At 37.4% G+C, this 26,694-nt stretch overlaps 1 protein-coding gene across 9 annotated transcripts in view; it reads left to right on the forward strand.

Annotated features, from left to right (window-relative positions):
- Positions 1–26,694, forward strand: part of KLF12 (Kruppel like factor 12) — a 517,595-nt gene that overhangs the window by 399,815 nt on the left and 91,086 nt on the right. For all 9 annotated transcript variants that reach the window (XM_032496878.1, XM_032496874.1, XM_032496875.1 and 6 more), the window contains one exon: positions 7,341–7,476. In XM_032496878.1, coding sequence (XP_032352769.1) covers positions 7,341–7,476 — 136 coding nt within the window. The remainder of the gene's footprint in view (positions 1–7,340; positions 7,477–26,694) is intronic.

Consider the following 26,694-nt stretch of genomic DNA (forward strand, 5'->3'; position numbering starts at 1 on the left):
TGACAATGAAGAGAGAAAACCAACAGTCTTAAGAGCTGCTGAGAGGTCCAGTGGCATTGTAACTGAGAAGGGGACCTTGCACTAGGGGATTATAAGAACATGTGAGGTTATTTCTTCATATAATGGGAGCAGAAGCCATTACACTGTCAAGTGTTTAGATAGGAATTGGGGGGAAAAAATGAATTAATTGCATATTGTATCTACACTGAACCAATGCCCCAGATTTACATAATTGATGGGATTTTTTAAATCTTCATTGGGGTTTATAGAGACAATCACCATTGGTACCGTGTAGAGGCAGTCTCATTGGCAGTAACCAAAGTAAAGGAAGTAAGAAATCGAGCATAGTGGAAGCTGGTTCTAATCTTGGAGTCCACCATCCTTTGAATCAGGCTTCATTATGAATTCTTCTCTCATCACATATCTTGATATGCCAGAAGAATCAAATATATATTTGAGCAACTAATACTCTGAAACCAAATGAGGTCAAAATATAGTACGAAGAGCATGCTTTATTGCCCTTCAGATAATAAAGTCCTGAGTTTCAGTTGGCCACTCTATGTGCAGCCCGCATGAGGTGACCAAAGAGAAGAAAGCTCATGCAGTTTTTAGGGACTATTAATATTAATGTCACTGACGATTCTCATGCATGTATCTCCATCCAGATCTTCCCCTGTGCTCTTATAGCCAGGGTGATCCTTGTCAAATGACATAATTCGGATCATGCCATTCTTTTGCTTAATCCTGTCTAGTGGCTTCCTTTCCCACCCAGAACAAAACTGAAAATCCTTACATTGGCTGTCAGGGCCTCCCTGCACACCTCATCTGTCTGGCCTCAATCACTGGGCTTTCCCTTGCTCAGCTTCAGCAGTCGTCTCCTTGCAGGTGCTCAGACACGTAAAACCTCCCACCTCACAGCCTTTGTACCTACTGTTTACTCTGCCTGGAATGTCCCACCTTCACCCACTCAAAACAATAAGCCACATCTGCAAGCCTCCCTCATCTCCTGCAGGTCCTGACTCAGACGTCATCCTTTCCATGAGGACTTCCGGGCCACCCTCTCTAAAATGGTCTACCTACGTTTCAGCAACTCCCTCCTTCCCTTCTGTGCTTTATTTATCTGACAGAGATTCAGAGGATGTGGTTTTCTTATTTATTTTCTTTTTGTTATCTGTCTCCCCCCAGTGTGAAAGCAGGATTTTTTATGTACCTTATTCTCTACTCCCTCCCCAGCACCTAGAAGAGTGCTTCGTACCTCATAGGTGCCCAGTGAATATCTGTGGACTGAATACAGATCCTCCTTGACATATGATGGGGCTACATCCCAGAAAACCCACCGTAAGTTGAAGAGACCTTAAGTCAGAAATGCATTTAATACACCTTACCTCCTGAACATCATAGCTTCGCCTAGCCTATCTTAAACGTGCTCAGAGCATTTACATCCCTGCTTTTGGTCAGAATCATTGCACACAAAGCCAACTTTCTAATAAAGCGTTGAATAGCTCATGTAATGTATTGGATGCTGTACTGAAAGTGAAAACCAGAGTGGTTTTAAGTGTGTGGGTTGTTCACAGCCGTGATCGTGGGGCTGACCGGGGGCTGGCTGCCCTGCACGGCGCCACAAGAGTGTGCTAGGGCACATTGCTAGCCCGGGAAAAGATCAAAGTTCAAAATCCGAAGTATAGTTTCTGATGAATGCGTATCGCTTTTGCTCCATTGTCAAGTTGAAAAATCATAAGTTAAACACTCGTAAGTCGGGGATTGTTTGGATTTAGAGAAGTAGAGGATTTATATATTATACTACATATTCTGTGGTAGTATTTTCGGTTTAGGAACAATTAAAAAGAAAACGGCCTAATTTGAATAAGTCTGGGAGAAGATGAGGGATTTACAAATAGTATTATATAAGGGACGGTTGAAGTGGTACTAAACTTACTGCCAGGGTAAGACAGAATGATGGTTGACTGCCAAGTGCCAGACGGGGTCCTAAATGCTTTGCATATATTGTCTCGTTTACTCCTCACAGAGGCAATGGCAGGAGAAGAAACTGGGATTTAGTGGTGGGAAGTCAATTGCCCAAGACTGGATGGCTGCAGGTGACAAGTGGCAGGGCCAGAAGTCACACCCATGTTGTGTGAAGCCAGAGCCATGTTTTTATTCTAAAGGAACACCGCGACTGTCCTTTTGGGAGCTGTTCCTACACAGAAGGTGCTGGAGGAGGACTTCCACTCTGTGATGCTAGGAATTCTTCCCCCACACTTTCACTTTCTATCCCCACCCCCCGATCCTCAGCTGCCCTTATTTCTAGTAGAAAGCAGCAGCCCTCCTGGAAACCGTGGTTTCTCTAACTGGGGCACCATTCAGCCTTGGCAGAGCGGGCAATGAGGGCACCTGCAGGTGGCAGGCAGCCTGTCAGCCACCGACAGAGGAAGAGGGAGGCTGATAGCAGGGCACCCGCCCCCACCCAGCTGCCTCACACCCCTTCCATCTGCACACCCTTTGCCCCTCCAGCCCTGATGGGCCGAGGTCAAGGGGATAGAATCATTCCTTCTGAATAGGAAATGTTAGCCTGTAAGTTTCCATGTATGTTCAAAGATGGCTGTATTGTACACATTAAATATGGTGACTTATGGGAAAACTTCCTTTCCTTGAAGAGTAGCTGAACTGGCCAGTTCATTTCTAAGGAAGTTAGAAGAACACCCAAGTTGAGGTGAGGGGCACTGATGCCGCTCTGTCTGTCAGTCCACTGGTATGGGGCGGGGGGCAGGCGAGGAGGGGGAGGAGCAATGTTGAACTGTCTTCAGTTGAGTTCTGAAGAGGCAGACATAGGAAACACAGTTTTGGGTAACTGCATACCTGGAGGTCTATGCATAAGAGCCTCCTGTGAACTGTGAACTTGGGGAGAAAAGCTTTGTTCACTGGAACAGTAATTCCAGCTGATGGCCCCTTCCTGTAGAAGCTTGCCTGAAGCATGGCCGAGGATCAAAGACAATGCTTCTAAAGACAAAATACCTCTAAATACATTTTGCATATTTGGGATTAAGAAGTAAAATGAACTTATTTACAAAACAGCAGACGCACAGACATAGAAAACAAACTTGTGGTTACAAGGGGGAGGGGAAGGGTGGAGAGATAAATTGGGAGTTCGAGATTTGCAGATACTACCATATGTAACTACTATATATAAAATAGATGAACAAGGTCCTACTGTATAGCACAGGGAACTATATTCAGTACCTTGTAATAGCTTATAATGAAAAAGAACATGAAAAAAATATATGTATATAACTGAATCACTCTGCTGTACACCAGAAATTAACACAACATTGTAAACCCACTCAATTAAAAAACAACAAAAAAGAAGCGAATAATGTAAAATAATGTATGGTATTTGTCTTCCAGTATTATATTAAGAGCCCACTTAAATTTATGTCATTTAAGGCCAAATTACCTCTTGGGAGGAGAAGAGAGCACGTGATAGGCTGACTGTAACTGTAGCAGAAGTTCGTCCACATCATTGCCAGGAAATCACTGGAAGGAGCTGGGAGAGGAACATGGTACATTGATTTCGTATAGCTTTGTAACAAAACACCCCCAAATTTAGTATATTGAAATAGCAACTATTATATTTGCTCTTAGTTCTGAGAGTCAAAAATATAGAATGAGGGGAGGGTATAACTCAGTGGTAGAGGATGTGCTTAGCATGCACGAGGTCCTGGGTTCAATCCCCAGCACCTCCATGAAAAAATAAATGTAATTACTTCCTCCCTCCAAAAAAAGTAGGAAAAAAAAAGTTTTAAAAATATGTAATGGATTTACCTGGGCAGTTCTCACGCTAGTCACTTCTATGACCATGGTCATCTGGTGATTGGAATGTGTCCAGTACGCCACAAATGACAGCAAGTCGTCTAGCCAAGTCCAGAGCCGCTGTGGGAAGCAGCCACACAAGAGCATGAATACAGGGAGACAACTCCTTGAGGTGACCTTTATAGTTTCTGGTGACCATAGGCGGGTGTTTGAAAGTCAGAATAAATAGGTTCAACCGCAGGTTTGGGGTTTCTGCCCTTAATCTTCCCAGGATTTTCACATGGAGTGAAGCTCACATGGTGTCCCCAAGTGCCTCAACTCAAGAATGACACTTCCATCAGCAATGAATTGGAGTACCCAAAACTGTCATCCCTTTTTCACTTAATAGGAACAAACTCTCAGATGTAAATTCTTATTCGATGCTTACAAATCATATCCTGCTCTCTTGCTTGGAGAAGTAGGGATGTTTTTGGTTCTGGTGCCCATTTAACTCCTTTTTCTCCGAATGGGAACCCCAAAGAATTGGAGTTTCCTAAAGGAGCCAAGAAACTGAAAGACTGACGGAGGTTAACTAGGGTAGATGTCCCTACCCTACATTTAATAAAAATAGAGTGGAATTATGCAAGTATGCAGATAAGCTAATCATCTGACCTAATCAGCAATGCAAATTTTAAAAAGCTTTTCTAATTACTTCCTCGACTTGGCTGAAGGTATGGGTAAGAAGAGTTTTCCAGCATGGTGGTAGCAGATGTATTTCATAATATTTATTGAAAATATTGGAAAGAAATCCTCAATTATAATGTTCCTGAAAAGTACATCAAAAAAGATGGCATATTTAACATATTTTAAACTTTCATTAAGATGTAAACATAACAGAATTCGGATGATCAGCCCTCACACCAGTTATCTGGCATCTTTCATCAGCCTGACTTTATCTTTCAGAGCCACATTGCTTATTGGTTAACTGCCTGTCTCTTCCTTGAGTTGTGTTACTTACCTATGAGCGCTGTGGTTGTCTTGATTAAAATGGGACCACCAGAACATTCTTTTTTCTTTGGCTGTTTGTTAATTTGGTGTCTTGGCAAAGGAGTCTCAGTGCGTGATGTTTTAAGAACTTTATATGTTAGATTGTAGATGTTTACAGGTGTAACACCACACACTACGTGATTTGGAAGCCTAGATAGGTCATTTTCTTGGCTGAATTTGAGTAGTTATGAACGACTCTTAAAGGAATCATTCTGTAATGGGATTGCCCTAAAGGAAACTATCTGTGAATTCTGGGGTGAGATGCCTGTATCATCCCTGTGTCCTGGGTTACTTGAGTGCTGATTGTCCATCTTTGCCTTCCACTCTGTGAGCTATTCATTATTTTTCCAGTACATTCATTTACTATAAGTTAGCCTGAGCCAGTTTCTGTTGCTTGCAGCCAAAATAAATTTTAAATGATCTGATGCTTTTCAGTGCCTTTGGAATGACAGAGTGCTTAAGTAGCTCTCTTGTTATTGGATGGTTCTAGAACTGGTTACTTTACAGAGTTTCTCCAACATCCACCTCTTAGGGAATCTTCTCTGGAGATCAGATGGAAAAGAAACAGTCTTACCATGTGGTACAAAGACAACATCCAAGCACTCTTAATGAGCGTCACAGCATAATTCCTGGCATTTGAGGAAGCAAGTGTTGTATTTGTGGAAGTTGTGAGTGCTGAGTCATGTGACAGTGAGTTGTTTTATTTGAGGATAGAACCAGCAAATATGGATAATCCAACATGTAATTTAATTTCTTTGCTAGTAACTTTGAACCTAGAACATAGTCATGCAATTGGAAGTCATCAGATATAACAACTTTGTGTTAAAACTCATAAATCTCTAGATTAGAATTTCTCAACCTGGTGCTATGGACATTTTAGACTGGTTAATTCTTTGCCATGGGGGAGTGACTGTCCTGTGTATCGTGGGATATCTAGCAGCATCCTTGGCAGAAGCATCTTCCTCCCCTCAAGTTGTGACAAATTAGTTTGTCTCTAGACATTGCCAGATGTCTCTTGGGGGTCAGATTTGCCCTCACTAAAGGACCACTGCTTTAGATTACTTTAATTATATTCTCTTTCACTTAAGCAACATTTACCAAGCACTTCCTTTATTCAGAGTACATTTTGGTGTGTTTATACTTACAGGCAGGATGTATGTCAGGTACACTAGCACATAAAAGTTCCTTCCTAGCCAAGGTTAAGTTAGAAGCATGTCAAAACTCTCTATGTATATAGTTTTTCTACTCATGTTATAAATATTAGGTAGAATCATAAGAAATTGCCTTTTGTGGGTAAAAACAATGGGAAAATACCACGATTTCCCTGTGGAAATCTAACACATGATAAACCAAACACATGATAAACACTAACAAAAAAAAAAAAAAAGATTTGAGGGAAAAAAATGAAATTGGAAATATACCCAAATGTCACTGTAACCGTGATTTTAAGTGCACTTTGCTTTTCTTTGCAACTAGTGGTGGTTTTAGAAATCTTAACATGGACAGGTTTGAAGAGCAGGACTCTGGTTCGAGCTGGCCGAGGGTTGAAGTCGTGAATTTTAACAATGCAATTATGTAGCTAGTGCTGCACATTTAACTTAGAAGGTATGCGTATTTGGTGCTTGAGGTGAGGGCTGATGGAAATTCCAGGCAGTGGATGCTAAAGCTGGTCTTGAGAAGAATGAGGTGGAAGTGAAATCTATTTTTTTTAATTTGCATTAATATGTTCAGTGTTGATGGTAATTCTCTCATTTGAAAGAATCAGATGGTCTCAATCAACAGAGATCAGAACATAGGGCTTTTTTCACTTTGGCAAGTTTGCAGTGGGAGGAGAATCTTTTCTAGAGATGCCTTTTTGGAAAATGAGATCAGGATGGAGACGAAGGGCGCTTTCCAGTGCCTATGAATACATTTAGAATGCTGCTACTTCTGTCATTTTCCTGCACTCAGATCCACTTAGAGCAGCAGAGAATGGGAGACCAGGACTCACCGAAGTATGAAAAGTACCTAAACATTTATGTGAGTCTTGTAAACCTTGTTCTTCTTTCAGCTTACGATGAGCGCTATAAGCAACTACAGCCGTCTCTCCCTCCTGCTCCGCCTTCCGGGGAAAGTGCTAACGTGCAGCAAAATGACCAGAACTCTGGCAGCAGAAGCAGAAGTGAAGAGGCCAGAGGGTTGATCAGGAACTCACGAGCTACCTAATCAGCTTCTGACCCCTCAGAAGTTGGTAGTAGTATTTATGGGCTGTACAGGTTCTGTTCTGTCATCATCCCCTGAAACTACCGAGAGCTGATAGAGGTTTTGTAAATCAGACGGATGAGGGAAAAGAGCTAGTGAGCGCTCAGTACACACAATCCATCGCTTTCACTAACTCTCGGGATCACTGGAGAATTCCATGTGTGTGACATACACCGAAGAGACATTCCATGCTTGATGTTGGTCCAGGACAAGGTTAACTTTCTGCACACTAATTGTAATTCATTATATATGCCTTTTTTCCCCAGCACAAATGGACCCCCGAGGCCTATCTCCCAGACAGAGTAAAAGTGACAGTGATGATGATGACCTGCCAAATGTGACCTTAGATAGCGTTAATGAAACTGGATCTACGGCCCTTTCCATAGCCAGAGCAGTACAAGAGTAAGTATCACATTCTCAGGATGAAATAAGAATTGCCAAGGTGTTCAATGGATGATGGAAACAGTAGCATCTCCTGTTCCCCAGACATGTCATTCTAGCTCTGGTCGGGCGCACGTGTCAGCATCTTCCAGGTCGGCCTTGTGTTCTTTGGGAGGAGATTAGGGGAAACGTGGAGTGTTTTTGCATCATTGAAAATTTGTGTTTTGAACAGAAATGAGATTTCTTTGTTAATACTTCCCGCCTCTTCTCCTTTACTCTGAAAAAAAAATTGTTCTTTTTTAAATGTCACTATCCAATTATCATCATTATCATTAATCATATAGAACAGTCAAGAGAAATAAAGTGTGACAAGCATTATTGTCTTGTGTTGATAGGAGAGTACAGAGTAGCTTTTTTTGAAATTTTAAATTTGGAAGATAATATGTTACCCCTTTGAAAAATTCAAATCATATGTAATTTTTAAAGGGATCTTTTCCTCTCCTTTAACTGTGACTCAGGGTTAGATTTTAGCCCTTGTTTATTGAAAAGAGCAGCTTTTTCATCATTGTCAGTTTTGTGTCTAGAATTGAACTTATGACTAGTCCATGTATATTTTTTCTCTAGCATAATTTTTAATAATATAATCTTAAAGAAGAGGAGGATTTAAATTAAGCCACAGTTACTGCCGACACACAAGTTAATTAACATTTAAATGATCTTAGTTACCTCCCATATATTAATTATTTTTTCCCAAATATTGACTAAATGTCTACTCTGTTTCATGCATTTCGTCTTGAAATTTAAAAAAATAACTAGGGCATTTTAGAATTTAATGCGTGTGTGTGTGTGTGTGTTTGTAAAATGAATAATAATCTATGTTATGTAGGTAATATGTATAATATATTTACATTACATATGTGTGTGTATATACACAAATATATGTGATATAATAGAGGAAATAGGGTATAGTGAATCTACTGAAATTTGCAATCAAAGATTTGGATTTAAATTCACATTCAAGCTCTTAATAGCTGTGTGACTTCTGGCAAGTTAAATAACCACTCTGAGATGTTTCTTCATTTGTAGTAAGAAAGAATACTTACCTTACAGGACCATTATGAGAGCGTGATGAAGTTACAAAGCATAAAAAGTGAATTGCAAAGTTTTGACACATGGAAAGCTCAAGAAATGGTGAAATTAGTATTATTATTAGTGATTGTAGTAACAGTAATAGTAAGTGTGGAGGATAAGTCCATGACAACCAGAAAATACAAGTATTGCAAGTGTCATTATGCTGAGTTTACAAATGAAGACACCGAGGGTCAGAGAAGTCCAGTGACTTGTCCAAAGTCATAATAATAAGTGGCAACAAGACAAAGGTTAGGACTTCTAGCTCTTGAAACATATCTTTTTCTAAGAGTGCCTGTAATGTCTGTTACCAATCATTTTCTTCCACTGTAACATTTCTAAAAACACTTTTCTCTCCCATTTGTTCAAATAACTGGTTGTAGTAACTTAGATTCTCCAAGGCCAACATTAACCCACGGCAGGCTTGGCTCTGAGTCAGAGGGTTGGCTGAAACCCTGTTTAAGGGCAGGCGTGCCACATCGCCGGTCCAGTGGTCAGCCTAGCCCTTGTGGTTTCGTGAGAGCTGAATCTTAAGATCAAAGATTCCATGTTCTTACCTGTAAAATGAGGCTAAATGATGACAAGGTTTGATTCTGAGGTAAATCATAAGTTTCGTAGACATTCTAATCACATTGTTTTCCTGCATCATTATAATACATATATAATTCATGGGTGCATGTGTTATAGATATGTGCTTCTTTTAATTCAAACTTTAAAGTTTGGCACTGTGATGACTAACATCTAAATTATGCTTATTCCATTTCGAGTTTCTATAGCAAATAATGGTCTTAACTTCTTAAATATAACCATTTTTGTGCTTTTAATATTACATGCTGATAATATCATATTATATTTTAATGTGAAACTTAATAGCAACCTCAAGACCGGAGCTTTATTTTCAACATAAGCTCTCCGGTTGGCATTGTGAAAACATTTGCAAACCACGATGTTTTGTTCTAACCATGCGTATTCCTGCCTTTATGACTGTTACAAAAGTTGCGTGTGTATCTAGGGAAATGCCAGATTCATTATTCATGTGAGTGTTTTCATTAAACGATTAGTAAAGAATACTGAGCTGTCACTTGGGAAGCCCTAGTATGCCAGGACCCATCAATAGTTAATTAACCATCACTCAGGATGGAGTTTGTGTGTGTAAACACTGAGAAGTGCTAAGATGCTGTTAGATGAAGCGAACAGAGTGTTCTGCAGAGACCTCTGAAATACAGGTCTATTTCAAAACTTACAAACTATTGAGGAAAATTTTATTCTGGGACAAATAAATATATAATCCATGTTAAAGAATTTAAAAAAAGAAAATCTGTGCTTAGATTTACCCCAAATTAACTCTCAGTGAACATGTCTTTCTGCTCTCCTGTTCACTTCTCTTTGATTTTTTAATGCATGTCTCTGTTTCACTATTAATTTTTCTTTCCTCTTTCTCTTTTTGACTTTGGATCATGATGCCTTCTGTGAACTCCAAAGCTGTCAAACAAACAAAAATACCAGTATGCCGTGTTCAATAAAACAATGCATTAAATAATAAAAGGATAGAACAACATCTTGGCACAGGCAAGATGAGAGAATTTCAAAAGACGTCTGTGGGTCTATTTCTGGCATTGCAGAACTTTGCTAAGAGTGAGAGTGAGAAGGATGTCTCCAGGTAGAGAGGTGATGGAATCAAGAGCTTATATGTATGTACAAAAGAGGTAGCACATTTTAAAAGCTCTGGGCAAGCAATACACATGTGTCTCTCCAATTAAAGCCATGGTTTAAGAAGGATTCATAGGTGTGCGTCTTACCCCACTGGCCACCAGTGCAGTATCAAGGAAGAGAAAGGGAAAGATGAGACAAGGGGAAAGCAGGGGAAACCAAGGGATGAAACTGCCTGGTCCTAGGCCAGCCCTTAGAACAAGATGCTAACCCACAAGGTAAATATCTCCAACCCGAATCTCTTCTTTGTCTCCTTTCCCATTTAGGCTCATGCAATCATCATCGTAGTTTGAGTTTTTAATTAGGTGGCTTACCTTATTGACATCTTTAGTATATTTATGTAGCATAAACCTTAATATGCTAGTAAGTGTTTTTTCTAAATGTTTGGTATTATGCATTTTACCAATTTTTAAAGTACACTTTTACTAAATCTTTGGTTCAAGAAATTTCCCTTTGATTTGAAATGCAGAAGTTGTTAGCCAAAATTGTAACCCCCCCAAATATATTCAGCTATCCCTGTCTTTAAAAAAAGAACACTGCTTCACAAAACAATTGTGAATTCTGGAAATGAAGAGTCATATCTTTATTACATTTTCACTTAGATGCTCTTTGAAAAGAGCAGCAACTGGAGTTCACCTCGATCTGAATAGATTTTTGTAGTGAGGCTCCTGAACTATGCGTGAACCCATCATTTCAGCCATTGTCATTGATTCACTTGCTTCCTATTTATCAGCTCAGCATCAGTGAATTCAGATAAATGGGAAGAATTGGCCACAGAGAGGCCCACAGACAAGCTCTACCCTTTTTGTATTTCAATTGTAGAGATACTGTCCGAGTCAGAAACCATGTATTCAGTAATTCTGACAAAGCCGACTTCCAGCAATTCATAGAACATCTGTTTTGCTTTGGTCTGGGTTTTTTTTTCCTCTCCTCTGACGCTAAAATAGGGTCATTACCCTTAACTACTTGACAAACATAATTATGAAATAAGTGTTTGGAAAAAGAGAGGTACAGGCACATGATTAGAGCAGATTATTGTAATTAACTCTAACCGTAGGCAAAACAATGATATTTTTTCAATAGGTAAAATTTGGCTCTCTTACCCAGAGCCTCTAATTTCTGTACCCCTTTTTCTTCTTTTCCTCTAATTCCAAGCATTCATCCTCCTCATTTGTTGATGCAAGCAGAATAATCAACTTCCTTCAAACTAAAGTGTAAATGAATAAGAATATCTGAAAGAGGGCTCTGCTTAGAGGGATGTCTGTTCAACCAGGAACAAGCCTTAAACTGAAAGAATACAGATCTCTAGATATGTATGAGCTATGATACTTTGGGTAAGAGTGAAGCATGGAAGAGTAGAGTACGAGGTGGGGAAAGCAAATGATGATGTGAAGGAGTTGGACCTGTTTTTCTCAGTGTTCAGTTCTTGCAGAATTGGTGAATGCAAGTGCTTGTTTAACTTACACCGTATCTGAGTACTCTGCCCTCTCTGATCTTGATTATAACTCTCAGAGGGAAAGAAAAATCAACTAAATTAGTAGCATTAGTAACTTCTTGCTTTGACCAGCATCCCTGATATTTGCACCTGTTAAAAGGATGTGCTTTTTAAATTGTTCCTTGTCAGTTACATTTAAGTTAATTAAAACACCGCTTTCCTCCTCCTGTTTTTATTATATTCCTCATGTGAAGTGCCCTTCTTCTTAAAGGAAAACAGTTTGTAAATTCTGGAAATGAAGAGTTATATCTTTATTAGGTTTTCACTTAGATGCTCTTTGAAGGAACAGATACGGTAGCAAGTTGGGTATTCAGTTGCTTCCTTCAGATTCTCTTGCTGCTTCAGACACCATGATTCTTATTTTAGAAAACTGCATGTAATGATCAAAGAAGGGTGAGAAATCTTGGAGGATTTGGGGTTTGGGGGATTTTTTAAAATTTTTCCTTATTTAAAGATTCTCAATCCTTGTTTCCGACTCTCCGTGTGTATGACCATGTTAATGTCTTTTAAATTACAGTAGAGAAGATACGGAAGAAAGAGAACACAAAAGAATTGTAACTGCCTACTTTTTGGCAGATTCTTTGAAAACTCATGTAGTTTTCATTTAATTTGCCCTATTTTCCCATTTTTATGCACAAATAAAGGAACAGAAGCCCAGATATGTTTACTCTATCCCCAGAGGTCCTCCAGCTGGTAATTTTCAAGGCTTATATTGAAATCAAAGTTTGTCTGACTCTAAACGCATATTCCTTTATGAAGGCAGCTTCTGTTTTTATATTGTGGCTTTAAAATCTCTAAACCATAACTATCTAAAATTAGCAAAGTTTTTTGAGCCTTGAATCTCAATAAGGATATAACTTTTATGAAATAATATCAGATTTTCCTCCTCTTTACTACTCATTGTTACTTTAAATATAATCTGATTTAGGGGGAAATAATTCTACCAAATACCATCTCAGAAATTTTTTTTTAAAAGTTATTCCGAGGAGAACAGTACAGCTCAGTGGTAGAGTGCATGTCTAGCATGCAAGAGGTCCTGGATTCAGTCCCCAGTACCTCCACTAAGAAATAAATAAATAATCCTAATTACCTCCCCCCCAAAAAAGTATTCTGCTTCTTTAGATCACATACAACATTATATTGATATGCAAAAAATATATAAATATCTTAGAGTGTTCTTTATATAAACTTCACTGTTGCTATTATTTTAAGAAAGTGTTTTAGTAATAACATAGGCACTAACCTTGCCAAACCCACAAAATAAACATCCTTTTTAGAATTGCTTTCTGTTAATCTATAAAAGGCAGAGTTTGTCCAGGGGTTGACATGGCACTGTGTCATCTTCTTTTGCACCCCTTGCCTGGAAGACTTGAGAGTATTTAGATCAACACACATGCCTCTTCCCTTGACTGCCAATTAAAATGAAACCCACCTGACTGTGCCCAGAGAAGAAGCCAGAGAGCTCAGAATGTCCTATAATTTCAGTTTTTCTTCTGAAATCTTTTCCCAGATTCTTGCTTCATTAAAAGAGGCTGGGTTTTTTGGGTTTTGGTTTTTTTTTCATTTTATAAGCCTAATGTGTTTGGAATGCCTTCGCATTCCTACTTCATGTGTTACCAAAGAAATAGCTTTCATTCAGACCTGTGGTTGGAAGTCTAGCTCTCTAATAGACTAATAATAGACACCATGGCTGATGCTGGCTACTGCTGATGGGTAAATCTGAGAGACGTTTGCTCTCTGGCTAGAGAGATAAACACTTTTACATTGCTCTTCTCCTAAAGAAGGTCAGAAAAGCTACTGATTTTCTAGGAATTAACATAGATAAAACCTAAAGTGTGTACTTAGCCTTCATCAGCCCAACATTCTTGCAAGATTAAAAATAAATAAATAAATAAAAATAAAAAGTAATGATCACTGAATAACTCAGTCCCTGGGTATTAAATAGCAAGATGAAGACTGTATACCCATATACAGTCACTTTTATCTGCTTTGATAGGACAGTGTTTGTCCCTCTTAAAATTAAGAAAAGTGTGATGAGTTTTTGAGACTCATTTGATATTTGAACTGTTTTGTGAATTAGAAAATTAAGTCATGTAGTCATTCGGTGAATAATTAATTCGTTTATTCAACCCTGTCTTACATGCTGGGGATACAGGTTGAATGATTCATGGTACCTGACCACAAGGAGCATGGATTCAAAATATATGAGGCGAATTAAAGCACAATGGGATAAAAGCGTGAAGGGCTGCAGTGATGGGGGTGGGGACACGTAGCACAGTCGGGAATAGGGGAGAGTGTTGACATGTGGTAGCGGTGTGTAAGTTCCTAGTGTCGGGTGTGGAAGTGAGTGTGGCGGAGACCTGGGAGAGGAAGCTCCTTGGAGAGGTGGGTAGGGACCTGATTAAGAAGAATGAATTTATTCTGTAGACAGTGGGAAACATCAGTAGGTTTTAAATGGGAATGGCATCATCAACTTTGTGTTTTACAGACAGCAGTCTCAAGGAAGCTGGGTATGGTTGTGTGGGTTGAACACTGTATGTCCCAAAGTGTGCCACTGACAGCAATGTGGATATGAACAGTGCTGCCTAGATGTTCATAACTTCCATGGTTAGATATCGGAGCTTGTAGTATAAAGATACATATAAAGATCTTTATATATGTGCATATGTGCATGCACATATATGTGTAAATGTATAGACACTTCCCTGCCTGTACATATGAGACTCTCCAATATGTCGAGCTGCTCAGAGGGCAGTTAAGATGTCTGAGTCCTCTATGTATCTCCCAGGCTGCCAGCAGAGTCCCTGGCCAGGTACTTTTTAAACACTAGAACAGCACTGGTGAAGACAAAATCACCAATTTCATGGTGCTTATATTCTAGTGGAGCGGGTGGGAGGAGACAGACAGTAAACACATAATACCTCTGAAGAAGGTAAGTGCCATGGAGGTAAGGGAAGCCGGGATATGGGTGCTGGGCGGGGTGGAGATGGTGTAGACAGTGTTTACTGTTTCATAAAAGGCATTTCAAGAACTCTCTGATCAGATTATATGTTTGGAGAGACCTAAAGAAATATGAGGTCAAGTCAGAAGGGTATCTAAAGGAACAGCACTCCAGGCAGAGGGAATAGCAAGTGCAGAGATTCTCAGGTGGGAATATTCTGGAATGAATAAATAAACTCTCTAACCAACTAGAGAACATTAACTAGAATTCCTTAATTTTATAGAAGAAACTGAGCTCCGTGGATGCCAGCTCATCATTCTAGTGTCACCTCCCTGGGAAATAGGAGCCAGGACTGAGTCTCTTTATCCACTCTCATACTTCTTCCTCTATGCTGTGATAAAAGCCTTTTTTTCCTAAGGGAATCTGCAATTATTTAACCAAAACAAAATTCAGAAGACAAAAAATAAAGGCAAAAGAGGGTTTTTTTATTTCAAAACATTTAGTTACTTTGTACTTACTTCTTTTTGGCCTGGGTTCTTGAAATCTAATTTTGTATCCCCAGATGAGTCAAGATTTCTATTATCCTAGAAAGTTTTTAATATATTATTACTGAATCTTCTAAGCTCCATTAGTACTTTTTCCCTAAAAATGATACAACTGTAGTTCCAAGTGAGAGCTTGTCCTCAGAATTTTTTATGCATGTGTCTTTATGATCATTAAGAGGTAAAATAAAATGAAAGGCACCATATATGAAAGCTGCTTTGAGAGTTATTTATGTCTCATCTCTATGGTAGGCATTTTATACACTATGCATAATGCTAACCAATGAGTTTGCATTGTTAACCTCCGCCTCCACCTGAACATCTTCTTTTGATATACTACAGATGTAAACATAATTTTTTATTGTTTCTAACCACTTGGAAATGATTGTTAACTTGATTTGTTTTTTTAAAATGCCATTCCTCATTCTAATAATGATTTATTACTTCTCAGTGACAATTTAAAAATAGATACCTAAACTTTTTAAAGCCAAACTTTGTGTTGTTAATTTTATTAAGTAGAGGATTCCGAAGTTACAGATAGAATGGATGAGCCACTTTTATTTGAGAGTGACTGCTTATTTTTGCTACTTTTATGTTTTAAAAAGTTTTAGGTGGGGAGGGTATAGCTCAAGCGGTAGAACACATGCTTAGCATGCACGAGGTCCTGGGTTCAATCCCCAGTACCTCTTCTAAGAATAAATAAATAAGTAAACCTAATTATCTCCCCCCACCAAAAATTTCAGTACTAGTAATTACTAAGATGACTCATAATTTAAAATATGGTGGTATTTCATGTGGTCATACAATATACTCCAGACTGACTGCTAGAGTTAACTTGCTTTCAGTTGTTTGACGTACTTCATGTGAGATCTTTGTGTAACTCTTTTCTTGCTGTATGTTTTATTTGTGTACACCATTTATGTTTGTCATGTATCTATTCTTAATGGGTGTAACTAGTGAGTATAGGTAGTCCTTTCTCATGCATTTTTGATGTGTGTTGACATAGATACTCGATGATAATGTTGAAATATTAATGTTTGGCTACGAGTTCCCAGAACTATTCATCACTCTTTCATTTATTAATATAGTCAGAGAGAGTACGCATGATAGAAAACCATCCTGTAATATATTTGAAATTAACTCAATTCACCAGGATATAATCTCTTCTATTTTCAGTCCAAATGCTCTAGACACTCTCTCTTCTTATTACTCTTCATGAGTTATAGCCATTATACCATAATTTTCCTTCACTTTATGGCACTCGTCCATACTTGAGTCTCATTGAATACAATTACTTACATGCATCACATGAACGTCAAAAATTGAAGGATACGTTTTCATGGAGAACCTGCTGCTGTGTAGAAAAAGATGCCTTTGATCGGAGTGAATCTTACCAGGTTGACATTTTCCCATGATAACTGTGCCACCTGTTTCCACTAATTCCAAAGTTGAGAGTCGCCACCCAGTTGAAATCTAGTACATCAGGCATCACGGCTTATCCTAAAAATTAAATCCCAAACTGTGTGCAGTTTGTGTAGTAAAAATGCCAGCAAATTTCTAAACTTATTTCTGATTAATTCTCTGAAAAAGTCACGGGGGGGGGAAAGGATTCTAAACTTTAAACTATAAAATAAAATTAATTCTATCAAAGTGTAGTTTCAGAATTATCTGATATATCATTAGTATTATTTCACCTCTAATTATGGGGAAGCAAATCTAATATATGAAAACTGAAGCTTTGACTTAATTTTAAAGTAATTATATATTCTTAGCTAAAATGATCATTTTATCAACTTAATTTTTAATATTAGACTGAGTCGAATAACGTTTCTAGGTACAACTTTGTATCTTTTTTGATAATTTGAGGAAAATTCTATCTATTTACCTGCCTATCTACATATCCTTTCAAATATTGGTTAATGTTACTTTTGGTTGCAAATAACAATAAATCTTATTAGAGAGCTTAAACGTGGAATTACTTTTCTAATATAATAAGAAGTCCAGGACAGATTGATGGAGTGTCCTAAGGTTTGTCCTCAGGTTATATGAAGTGTGACGCATCTCCCGCTATCCTGTCCTTATAATAGTCAGAAAGGAAGGAGTACAAACCAAACACACCAGCAGAACATGCCAGCCAGCTGTGTCACTTGTAAAAAGCTTTCCCAGGAAACCCACCATGTGACTTCTGCTTACATCTCACTGCCCAAAACTGGTTTATATGTTCCCAGTTATTGGAACATGGCTAAGAAAAAGAAAAAAATGGACAGGACTGATTCAGTTAACTAACAATGTCTGCCACCAAACTTAAAGTTTAATTTATTACTTAAGAAAAATGTGTCACCTCCCCAAATTCAATATCAAGGCATTTTTTAAAAAAAATTAGTCTTGTATTACCATTAGAAAGTGGTGTAGCCAGTCACTTGGAACCTCCGTGGCACACCACCATACAACATTTGCTTCTCTTCTGTGCATCAGCTGGTCATTTGGAACAGGTCTCTAGGTTATTGGAGTAGCTGTGTTCACTCATTTTATCCACGGGACAATCCATGGCATGCATATCTCACAGCAGTGGTTAGAGCAAAGAGGGCAAGCCCTAGTGTACAAACAGATTTTAAGGCTTTGCTCACATCCACTCATCTGCCAACATCAAGTCACATGACCATGCCCAGCATCCATGGGATGGGGAAATCTATTCCTCCCATGGAGATGGGAAGCTTGAGGAGAGGGTTGACTCATGTACTAGTATTTTCAGAAAGAACTACTGTTGTTTATATAAGCAATTGAAATTAATTTACCTATTTTTGAAATCTCATTTTCTAAGTTTTAGTCAATTTTTGTCATGTTCTCATGAAATTTCAGGATGGCTCTGATAGATCTCACAAATTCTTTTTTCTGTATCTACTTAGTGATGTATTTTTTTAAATCAAGAATAACAAGTACATTTATTGAGTCTTGATATCTGGATTTTGTAGTGTAAACTCTTACCTCCAAGGTTTATAGTCTCAGAAATGTTTTATTTTGCTAGGTATAATAGTGTTGTTAGTAAAATGTAGCGCTTCGCGAGAGGCTGATTCTAGCTGGATAAGCAGAATCTGTGAAATGTAGTTATGTTCTATCTCTAACTCAAATTAACATGGATTAACCTCTTATGTTACACAAAATGACAAAAAGATAACATCAGCCATTGTGCCTTTTCCCGTAATTTCTGGAAGGAGATAGCTATGGGATATGATAGTGACAAAACATAAAACATAAAATTGAAGCTACTATACAGATAATTGAAAATAAAATCCTTGAGCTAAAATTTCATGACCTTTCAGCAAAAAGTGTTTTGGTCTTCATTTCTACATCCATCGTCCAATTTGTTCTGTGTGTCTAATCACTATTACAAGTCAGAGAAAATATGGAATTGATTCTTGTGGTTTCCGTTTTCTAATGCAAATATAGAACTCATCTTAAACTGCACATTTAGAGAAAGTTTTCCTGTTATATGATAGTAAAATGCAAACAAGGAAATCGATCAGGAAAAAAAATATAAATGACTGTCTTAAAATCAGTAGATTAAAATACCTTGTTAACTTGTATTGGGTAGGTTACACTGTGGGGTTAAAATACTAACTTTTCACTACAGTTTTTTTATGTGGCTTATTATTCAAGTAAAGTCAGCAGACCAGTAAAGGTTTTAGAATGTGAGAATATCCAGCAAAATTAGAAATTGTCAAGAAAACAAACAAAAAAAGAGTTGTTGAATTAAAAGCATGTGATCTCTTTACATACTGAAATCAACCTGTTTGTTTAAATATATATATATTTTTAAATATAATTGGCTTTTTACTCCTACATTTTTACCCAAGCTTCCAGATTGACAGCTACTTTGAAAACAATTATGAAGTTTCATAAATCTTGCCATAGTATATCTTTAATAGATCAAGATCACCCTAATATTTTAAAAGGGATTGCATGATAAATTATTAGTCATGAAAATGAGTAACAAATTGGTCACATGCCCAAAAAAATCAGGAAGAATATTTCGTAAGTTACTGAAGCACTTCGGACACGAGCACCTCTGGGCCTGGGCCAGGGCTCCAGTGTTGTCTTTTGAGTAACAGTAACCCTAAGTGTAGTATTAAAAATGTAGCGCTTTTAAGTATCAGATTATTTTTATGACGTATCTCACAGTGTTCCTTAATATAACAGTGAGTGAATTATCTCATTTTACACATGAGGACAGTAAGACTCAGTTAAGGGATTTCAGAGGCATCACAGAACTGATGAGGAGTGATACTCACGACACACAATCAGACATAATTTTCCTCTACATGTTAGAAGTGCTCTTTCCCACATTCTGCCTTGAAGGGAAAGGACTTAGGACGATTTATCTTTAAAAGGAGTAATTGATACTTTTGGTGATAACTATACTCTAAAGGATAAGATAAAGGCAGAAGGAATGGCCATGCCTTTGAACTGAGGAATGTAATTGAGAGGAGTGGGTGGAGGTGTTTGATATAATGGTGAACTTAAAAATGGAGCCTTCCTTCAGCATTGGATCTGGCACTGGAGCTGATTAGAGAAGACTGGAAGCACAGAAAGGAAGTCATTGGCGTAAGAAAGATTATTGAGACTTATATGAGCTATTTACATACAATAAAACATCCTTATTTTAAGAATACAGTTCAAAGGGTTTTTAACAATTGTATATACAGTCATTCGTTGGTATCCATGGGGATTGTTTCCATGACTCCCAAGGATACCAAAATCCAGAATACTCAAGTCCCTTATATAAAATGGCTTAGTATTTGCATATAAGCTATATAGCATCCTCCCATATGCTTACTTTAAATCTCTGGGTTACTTATAATACTAAATGCTATGTAAATATTATGCAAATAGCTGTAAATACAGTGTAAATATTATGCAAATAGCTGTAAATACAGTGTAAATATTATATAAATAGTTACCAACTCCAGGCAGACTTAAATTTTGCTTTTTGGAACTTACTGGAATTTTATTTTGAGTATTTGGAATCCACAGTTGGGTTGATGAGTCCACAGATATGGAACCCACCGATGGGCGGGAGGGGCGACTGTACTTGTACACCTGTAACCCAAATCAAGATATAGAACCTTTCCATCACCCAAAAAGTAAGTTGCCTTCAACCGCTGCACCACCACCCCCGTAAGTCACTTCCTAACCCCTAACCAGCTACTTCCTGCTGTCACCGTGGATTAGTTCTAGACCATCATTTATGAAATCATATACTACATACTCTTTTGTTTCAGTCTCCTTTCACTCAACATGATGCTTTTAGATTCTTGCATGTTGTTACATTGTGAAATAGTATTCCATTATGTGGATGTAATATACTTTATTGTTTCACTCATTGATGAACATTTGGGTTGTTTCCAGTTGGGGGCTGTTATATTGAAGGCTGTATGAACATTCTGTGCACCTCTTCTGTGGACATATGTTTTCATGTCTCTTGGGTATCTACCTAGGTGGGGAATTGCTGGATCAAGGGAAGATGTATGTCTATCTTTATGAGAAACTACTTAACAGTTTTCCAAAGTGTTTGTATCCTTTTACATTCTCACCAGCATCCAAGGGTTCCAGTGTCTCCACATCCCCATCTACCTTTGGTATTCATAATCTTTTTTTCAAGGCATTCTACTGATTGCTTAATCTTTAAAATAAGATCTACTCAATTCTTCCATGTAAGGAACAGGATGTCAAGGATCCAGTTTTAGAGGAAGACCCACAGTGAGGATACAGAAGAAGGAGGGAAAGTTAATCAAAAGCTCAGAGGGGCTAAGAGAAGCATCAAGAAAATAGGGAAGAGTGATTTGCAACCAGGTCCTGTCCCTCTGAGGTTTCAGGAGAGTGAAAAATGAGAAGTCTGATCAATTTAGCACAAAATGGACTTGAGACAGTACAGAACTAGTTGAGTTGTGAAAAGGCCATATAAGCCTGGGTGCAGCGGGTTAATAGGAAGGAATCATGAGTGCTGAAGGGGTAGGAACCTAAGATTTGAAGAAGCAAATGTAGACACGTGATTGAGAGGAATATGAGAAAAATCAGCTGATAGCCAGAAAAGGGATGTTCATTTGTATAGACTAAAGAGTGACCCAGAGTGAAAAGAAAGCTTGGGACTGTTATTCAAATAATTGTGTTTGGGGGAAAAAAAACCTTTAATTACAACATGTTTCTTTTCTGACTATATAAAATAAACTTAATTATCTGATAATTATCTGGATAAATCAACATAGGTAGCAATTGTGAATTTTTAGCTATTCCAAATACACTGATTAAAGGCCCAATATGTGCAGAGCTATTTGTGTCTCCTCCTCCGCATTTTCATTCTAGGTTCATCTTTGTCTTCTCATCCACTTGAACTTAGAAATTCTCCTTCCCATTTGCTCTCTCAGCTTCAAACAGGAATAAGTATTTGTAAACTTTAAACCCAAAATGTAGGTTGGGTCTGGGTTCATTCCGATGAGAAAATAAGAAGCTTTTCTTTAGTATTAGCTCCTCCATTTGCTGGCTCCCTAATATTTTATAACTCTCTAACCTCCTCATTTCTTACTGTTTAGAGATAGAGTCTCTTAAGTACTCTCTAGATTTCTGTGCTTGTAACATGCTCAGGAACTGTGGTTGCCTCTTCAGATTGTGTAACTAAAATTATAAAGTCAGAATTGCAAACCAGCATTACTGATTCATCCAGATACTCTTGCCAGATCATTTGAGTGACTGCATTGTTCCACATAATGACACGACAGACATCAGAAGGAAATACTTCATTCTTACACTTCACTCATTCGGCGCTCACCAAACATCTGCTGCGTGTAAGACACTATGCTCGGCTGTGTGGAGGAGACCAGTAGAGAATGTCCTCTCTAATGTGCCAAGAGCAACTTCATTTTCTGTCCACTATGTTATCTAGGATATTTGTACTCAGAGAAAATTTCCGGTGAGCTTAAGTTTTTCGCACATTGCAATACTTTGTTATCTTTCATGGAAGCTCGCGTTTCTTAAGCATTGACTGTACTTGCTAGGAAATCACTAGTCATTGTGGAAGGTCTGCATGGGTCAGGCAAACCCATCTTTATCACAGGGGAAAAAAAGGATTCAAGGTTGTTTCAAATGCCTTCCCAAATTCAGAGAGAAAAAAGCATCCATATCTCCTTTATAGCAAGTCCAGTGTTTGTAAAGCCCATTCTTTGTTGATTATGAAACCAGTTAAGAGAAACAGATCAGGGCAGTACTAACTTGGCTCTCGGTGGAAGGCAGAAAGGCCAAAGGTGCATGGTAGGCAGTGCAGAGCACAGGGTTGTAAGCAATCGAAAAAATTTGCTAATCTCATAGTTTTTTAATTTTGTGAGCTAATTAAAAAGATAAACCCTGTATAGGACAGGTTAATCTAAGGATTCCGTCAGGATCCTTGCACTCTACTCACATCATTTAAAGAAAAGTATGGGGAATTGATGATGGTGCAAAGGTCAGAATGATAACACTGACAAGTTGGAAGAGTTAAAGTTTTTGAAATTGTTTCATCAGAAAAAGGGGAACTTGAGGATGTTTTCAAAGTTAGGTTTAAATAAATTGAACATTATCAGAAAGCAAGCAGGCTTGAACTGTGTTTGAATTGCGATATATATAGAATAAGGACTTCACATAGATGCATATGTTTTCTTTACCGAAATATATTCATAGATGTGTATAACTATGTACCTGCAACTTTTTAGAAGGCTATTCCAATATGTTGCAAAGAATCTCATTTTTAAAGGTGACTGGAGAAGCTGGTTTAGCTCCACCGTCAAGCAGTCAATTTAGAATATGTCACCTAACCTCTGTGGACCTTTCTTTTTTTCTAACCAGAAAACAAAGGGTTTGGACTAAATTATCTGTCAAGTCCTGTTCAGGTCTCCTATGTACTGAGTCAGTGATTTATTAACGTACTTGAAAGACCTGAGCCCTCCTGGGTAAATAGAACCTCTGTAACCATCCAGGATCTTCTGCCATTTAATCATGTGGTTCCAAGTTTATGTTTCTGCTCTACGGTTATTATGCATGATGACTATGTCTGGAATAAGAGCTTCACCTTAAGTCGAAGAGCACGTGGTTGAGCACAATTTGATTCACATTTATATATTTGTTCTTTAATAATCAATTACTTGAATTTAATTAAGTCAGAGTTTGGAATTTAGAATTTTAGAAATAAAACTTAAGATTTAGTTTACTGATAATAGGTGATTTATAAGAGATACAATAAAAAATATCAAGAACTCATTTTACATATGAAAAATATTAATCCTGAAGACAACAGTTGTTTAGGAAAGGAGTCCTAATCCAGGAAATGTATTCTGATCATGTCTCCAAGCTTATTCACTGCTATTGTGGGTTCACAGAAGGCCTACATAACTCTTAGAATGAGAAGATAAGTGGCTAGTGTCAAAAAAGTTCCTTTGATAATGTTTTTCAAGATGGTACCTATAGAATCCTCGATTTTAAATGGTTAAAGTTTAATTTAATGAATTTCAATGATTTTTAAAATTGTGATTATAACACAATCACGCATAGGAGAGTTGCCTATCAACATTTTACAAACTTGGAGTCTATAATTGCATTAATTTGTACTACCATATTATCTTATTTTAGGGGCAGATTACAACACAGATCTCCTGCCAACTCTATTTTTTTGTTTAAAAATCCTGCAAATGCATTTCTTGAGGTGGTGCATGCAAGAACTTGGCCCAGTGCTTGTAATGCAGTAAAACCTCAATAAATATTAGTTGCTGCTGCTTCCTGTTAGGACTTTTTATTACATACCGCTGGTTATAAAGGTTGTCACTTTGCACAAATTCTTTTCAAATTCATGTCTACAGATGTCCACTCACATAAAATTGCACAGCTGAGTACATTACTAAAGCACACATGTGCCAGACTCAGTTAAACATCAGACAGAGTCAGGCACATGTGTTCAACACGTGCCCTCACCGTGGCCTAGTGGTCACATGTATCAAGTGAATCATTATAGCATGTGTGGCCGAGGTCATAGATTAGAAATTTATTAGAAACATATTAGAAATATACCAGAAATTTATTAGAAATATATTAGAACTATACTAGAAGTTTATTAGAAATATATTAGAAATTTTGATTCTTATTTTCTAACTCTAATAATAATGATAAACAATATACACGTTCTTGAGACATTTTTATTAACTTTGAAACAAAAATTTCCATGACTGTTTTTCAGGCTTCAGGGTCATTGTTTTATTCTTAAGATGACATGTACCTTGTTAATTATATGGATCTTAAGTGTACAGCCCAGTGATGAACACACTGGTGTGACCTCCATGTAGATCAAAATATAGAATAGGTTTCTTACATCCTTCTATCAATAGTGATTTAAATTATTTGAGTCCTTCTCCACCCAGTGAAAGTCTAAATTACTCTAATACAAGGATTCTGAGATGGCAAAATGGCCTGTTAAACAGTGTGACCATTTTTAACTATTAATTTCACTGGTTCCAGAGTCTGTTACACTCCCTAATTGAAACAAAATACAAGATAATTTGGATGCTACCTTTGGTCTTAGAAAAACCCTCATATTTTAGTACTTATCAAAATACATTATTATTCCTTTCATATTCATGTCATAATAATTAAGAATTTCCATTTATAAAATTATTATAGCTACATAATGCTTTTATTTCTTTTATGTTTTGAGACTCTGTGTTCAATTTCGTTGTAAAACAACTTCTTGTAGAACTAGCAGTTTTCACCTAAGATGTGGATACAAATTGGTGACTTAGGACTCACTGTTATGTTGTAATCAATTGAAGGTATGGAGTTGCAGTTACGTGTCTGGAAATGTCATAACCTGCTGTCTGTCCCATAGCCTTCGCGAGTGACTTTCAAAATCTGGGTTTATCGCATCTTTCTTCTTGTGTCTGTATGACTATATATATAAATGTGGGAATTACATATCTATGAACTTTGGAGGAAAAGCAGTTAAAAACAACTGATTTAGGTCAGTGGCTTGCCATTTTTAGTGTGTTCTACCAACCAAGAGAGCATATTGGAGGAATAATTTTTTTCAATGTACTGAATTCTTATTGATTATTTTTGATAGTTTCTGTCTTTTTATAGTATTTGTATGCATTTAAATTTTTTTATAGTTATTTTTTATTGAAGTAGAGTTGATTTACAGTGTTAGTTTCAGGTGTACAGCAAAGCAATTCAGTTATACATATACATACAAATATAAGCATTTTTTTTCAGATTATCTTCCATTACAGCTCATTACAAGAAACTGAATATAGTTCCCTGTGCTACACAGTAGGTCCTCGTTTTTAATCTATTTTATATGTAGTAATATATATTTATTAATCCCAAACTCCTAATCTCTTTCTCTTGCACTCTTTCCCCTCTGATAACCACAGTTTGTTTTCTATGCTGTGGGGAATAATTTTTGAGACTACTCCAGCATGATGCCAGTGAACTAGATTCCTGTCTTGATGATTGTGTTCTTTGGTCCACAAGGACCATAATCCAAGAACAACAGCTGTGACATTTGACCTGACAACAGGACTGCATACTGTACTTCTTTACTTATTACCTTTTCCATTTCAAAAGAAATTTTGCTATAATTTATATAAATGTGTAGTAGAATTGGAAAGTTAACAACCAGGCAAACATATCAAGGTACAGGAAAAATAATGCAAGAACAATTCGATAAAGCTGGGGAACTACTAATACTTAGATACGCAAAGCATGGGGTCCTGTGTAAATATAGGCAGGATGCTGGTGTCATCTGTATATACCTACAGGTCACTTCTGTATTAAGGCTTTATTCCAGCAGAATAGCCACAGAGTACTTCCCTAAAGAAGACAGTGATTTTTTTTTTTTTTTTTGGACCTGACAGCTTGTTTGGAATGACAAACAGGTAATGTGGCAGGAAAAAAAAAAACCAAAAACTCAATAAGAAAGTATGACAAATTGCATTGAAATTCTGCTACAGCATTACTTACAGAAAACTACTCTTTCAACTGCATCATTAGGTAATAATGTAATAATTATTTGTGGCTTTCACTACATTGAAGTAGACACATGAATATACACTTGCATTACTAAATCTGGTAAAAATTTCTACTCTGCTTTTATAAGAAGTGTAGCTTGCACATACCTACTCACTCAAATGATCATACTTTGAGTCCATTTAATTTTCAGGTAACTTGAAGGAAGCAGAAGAAGTTTTCAGAAGCTGTTTTAGAGATCTTGAGGGAAATGCAAAAGAGTTTTTAAATAATTTACTTCTAGTGAATTTGAAAGGCAGAATGTGTTTTCCAAGGGATAGTTCCGAACCCCTTTTCATCAAAAATTTCAAGATCAACAGAAAAATGTTCTGTTCACTCAGTAGGTT

The sequence above is a fragment of the Camelus ferus genome, chromosome 14, assembly GCF_009834535.1.
Source record: "Camelus ferus isolate YT-003-E chromosome 14, BCGSAC_Cfer_1.0, whole genome shotgun sequence".
Classification (NCBI taxonomy): domain Eukaryota; kingdom Metazoa; phylum Chordata; class Mammalia; order Artiodactyla; family Camelidae; genus Camelus; species Camelus ferus.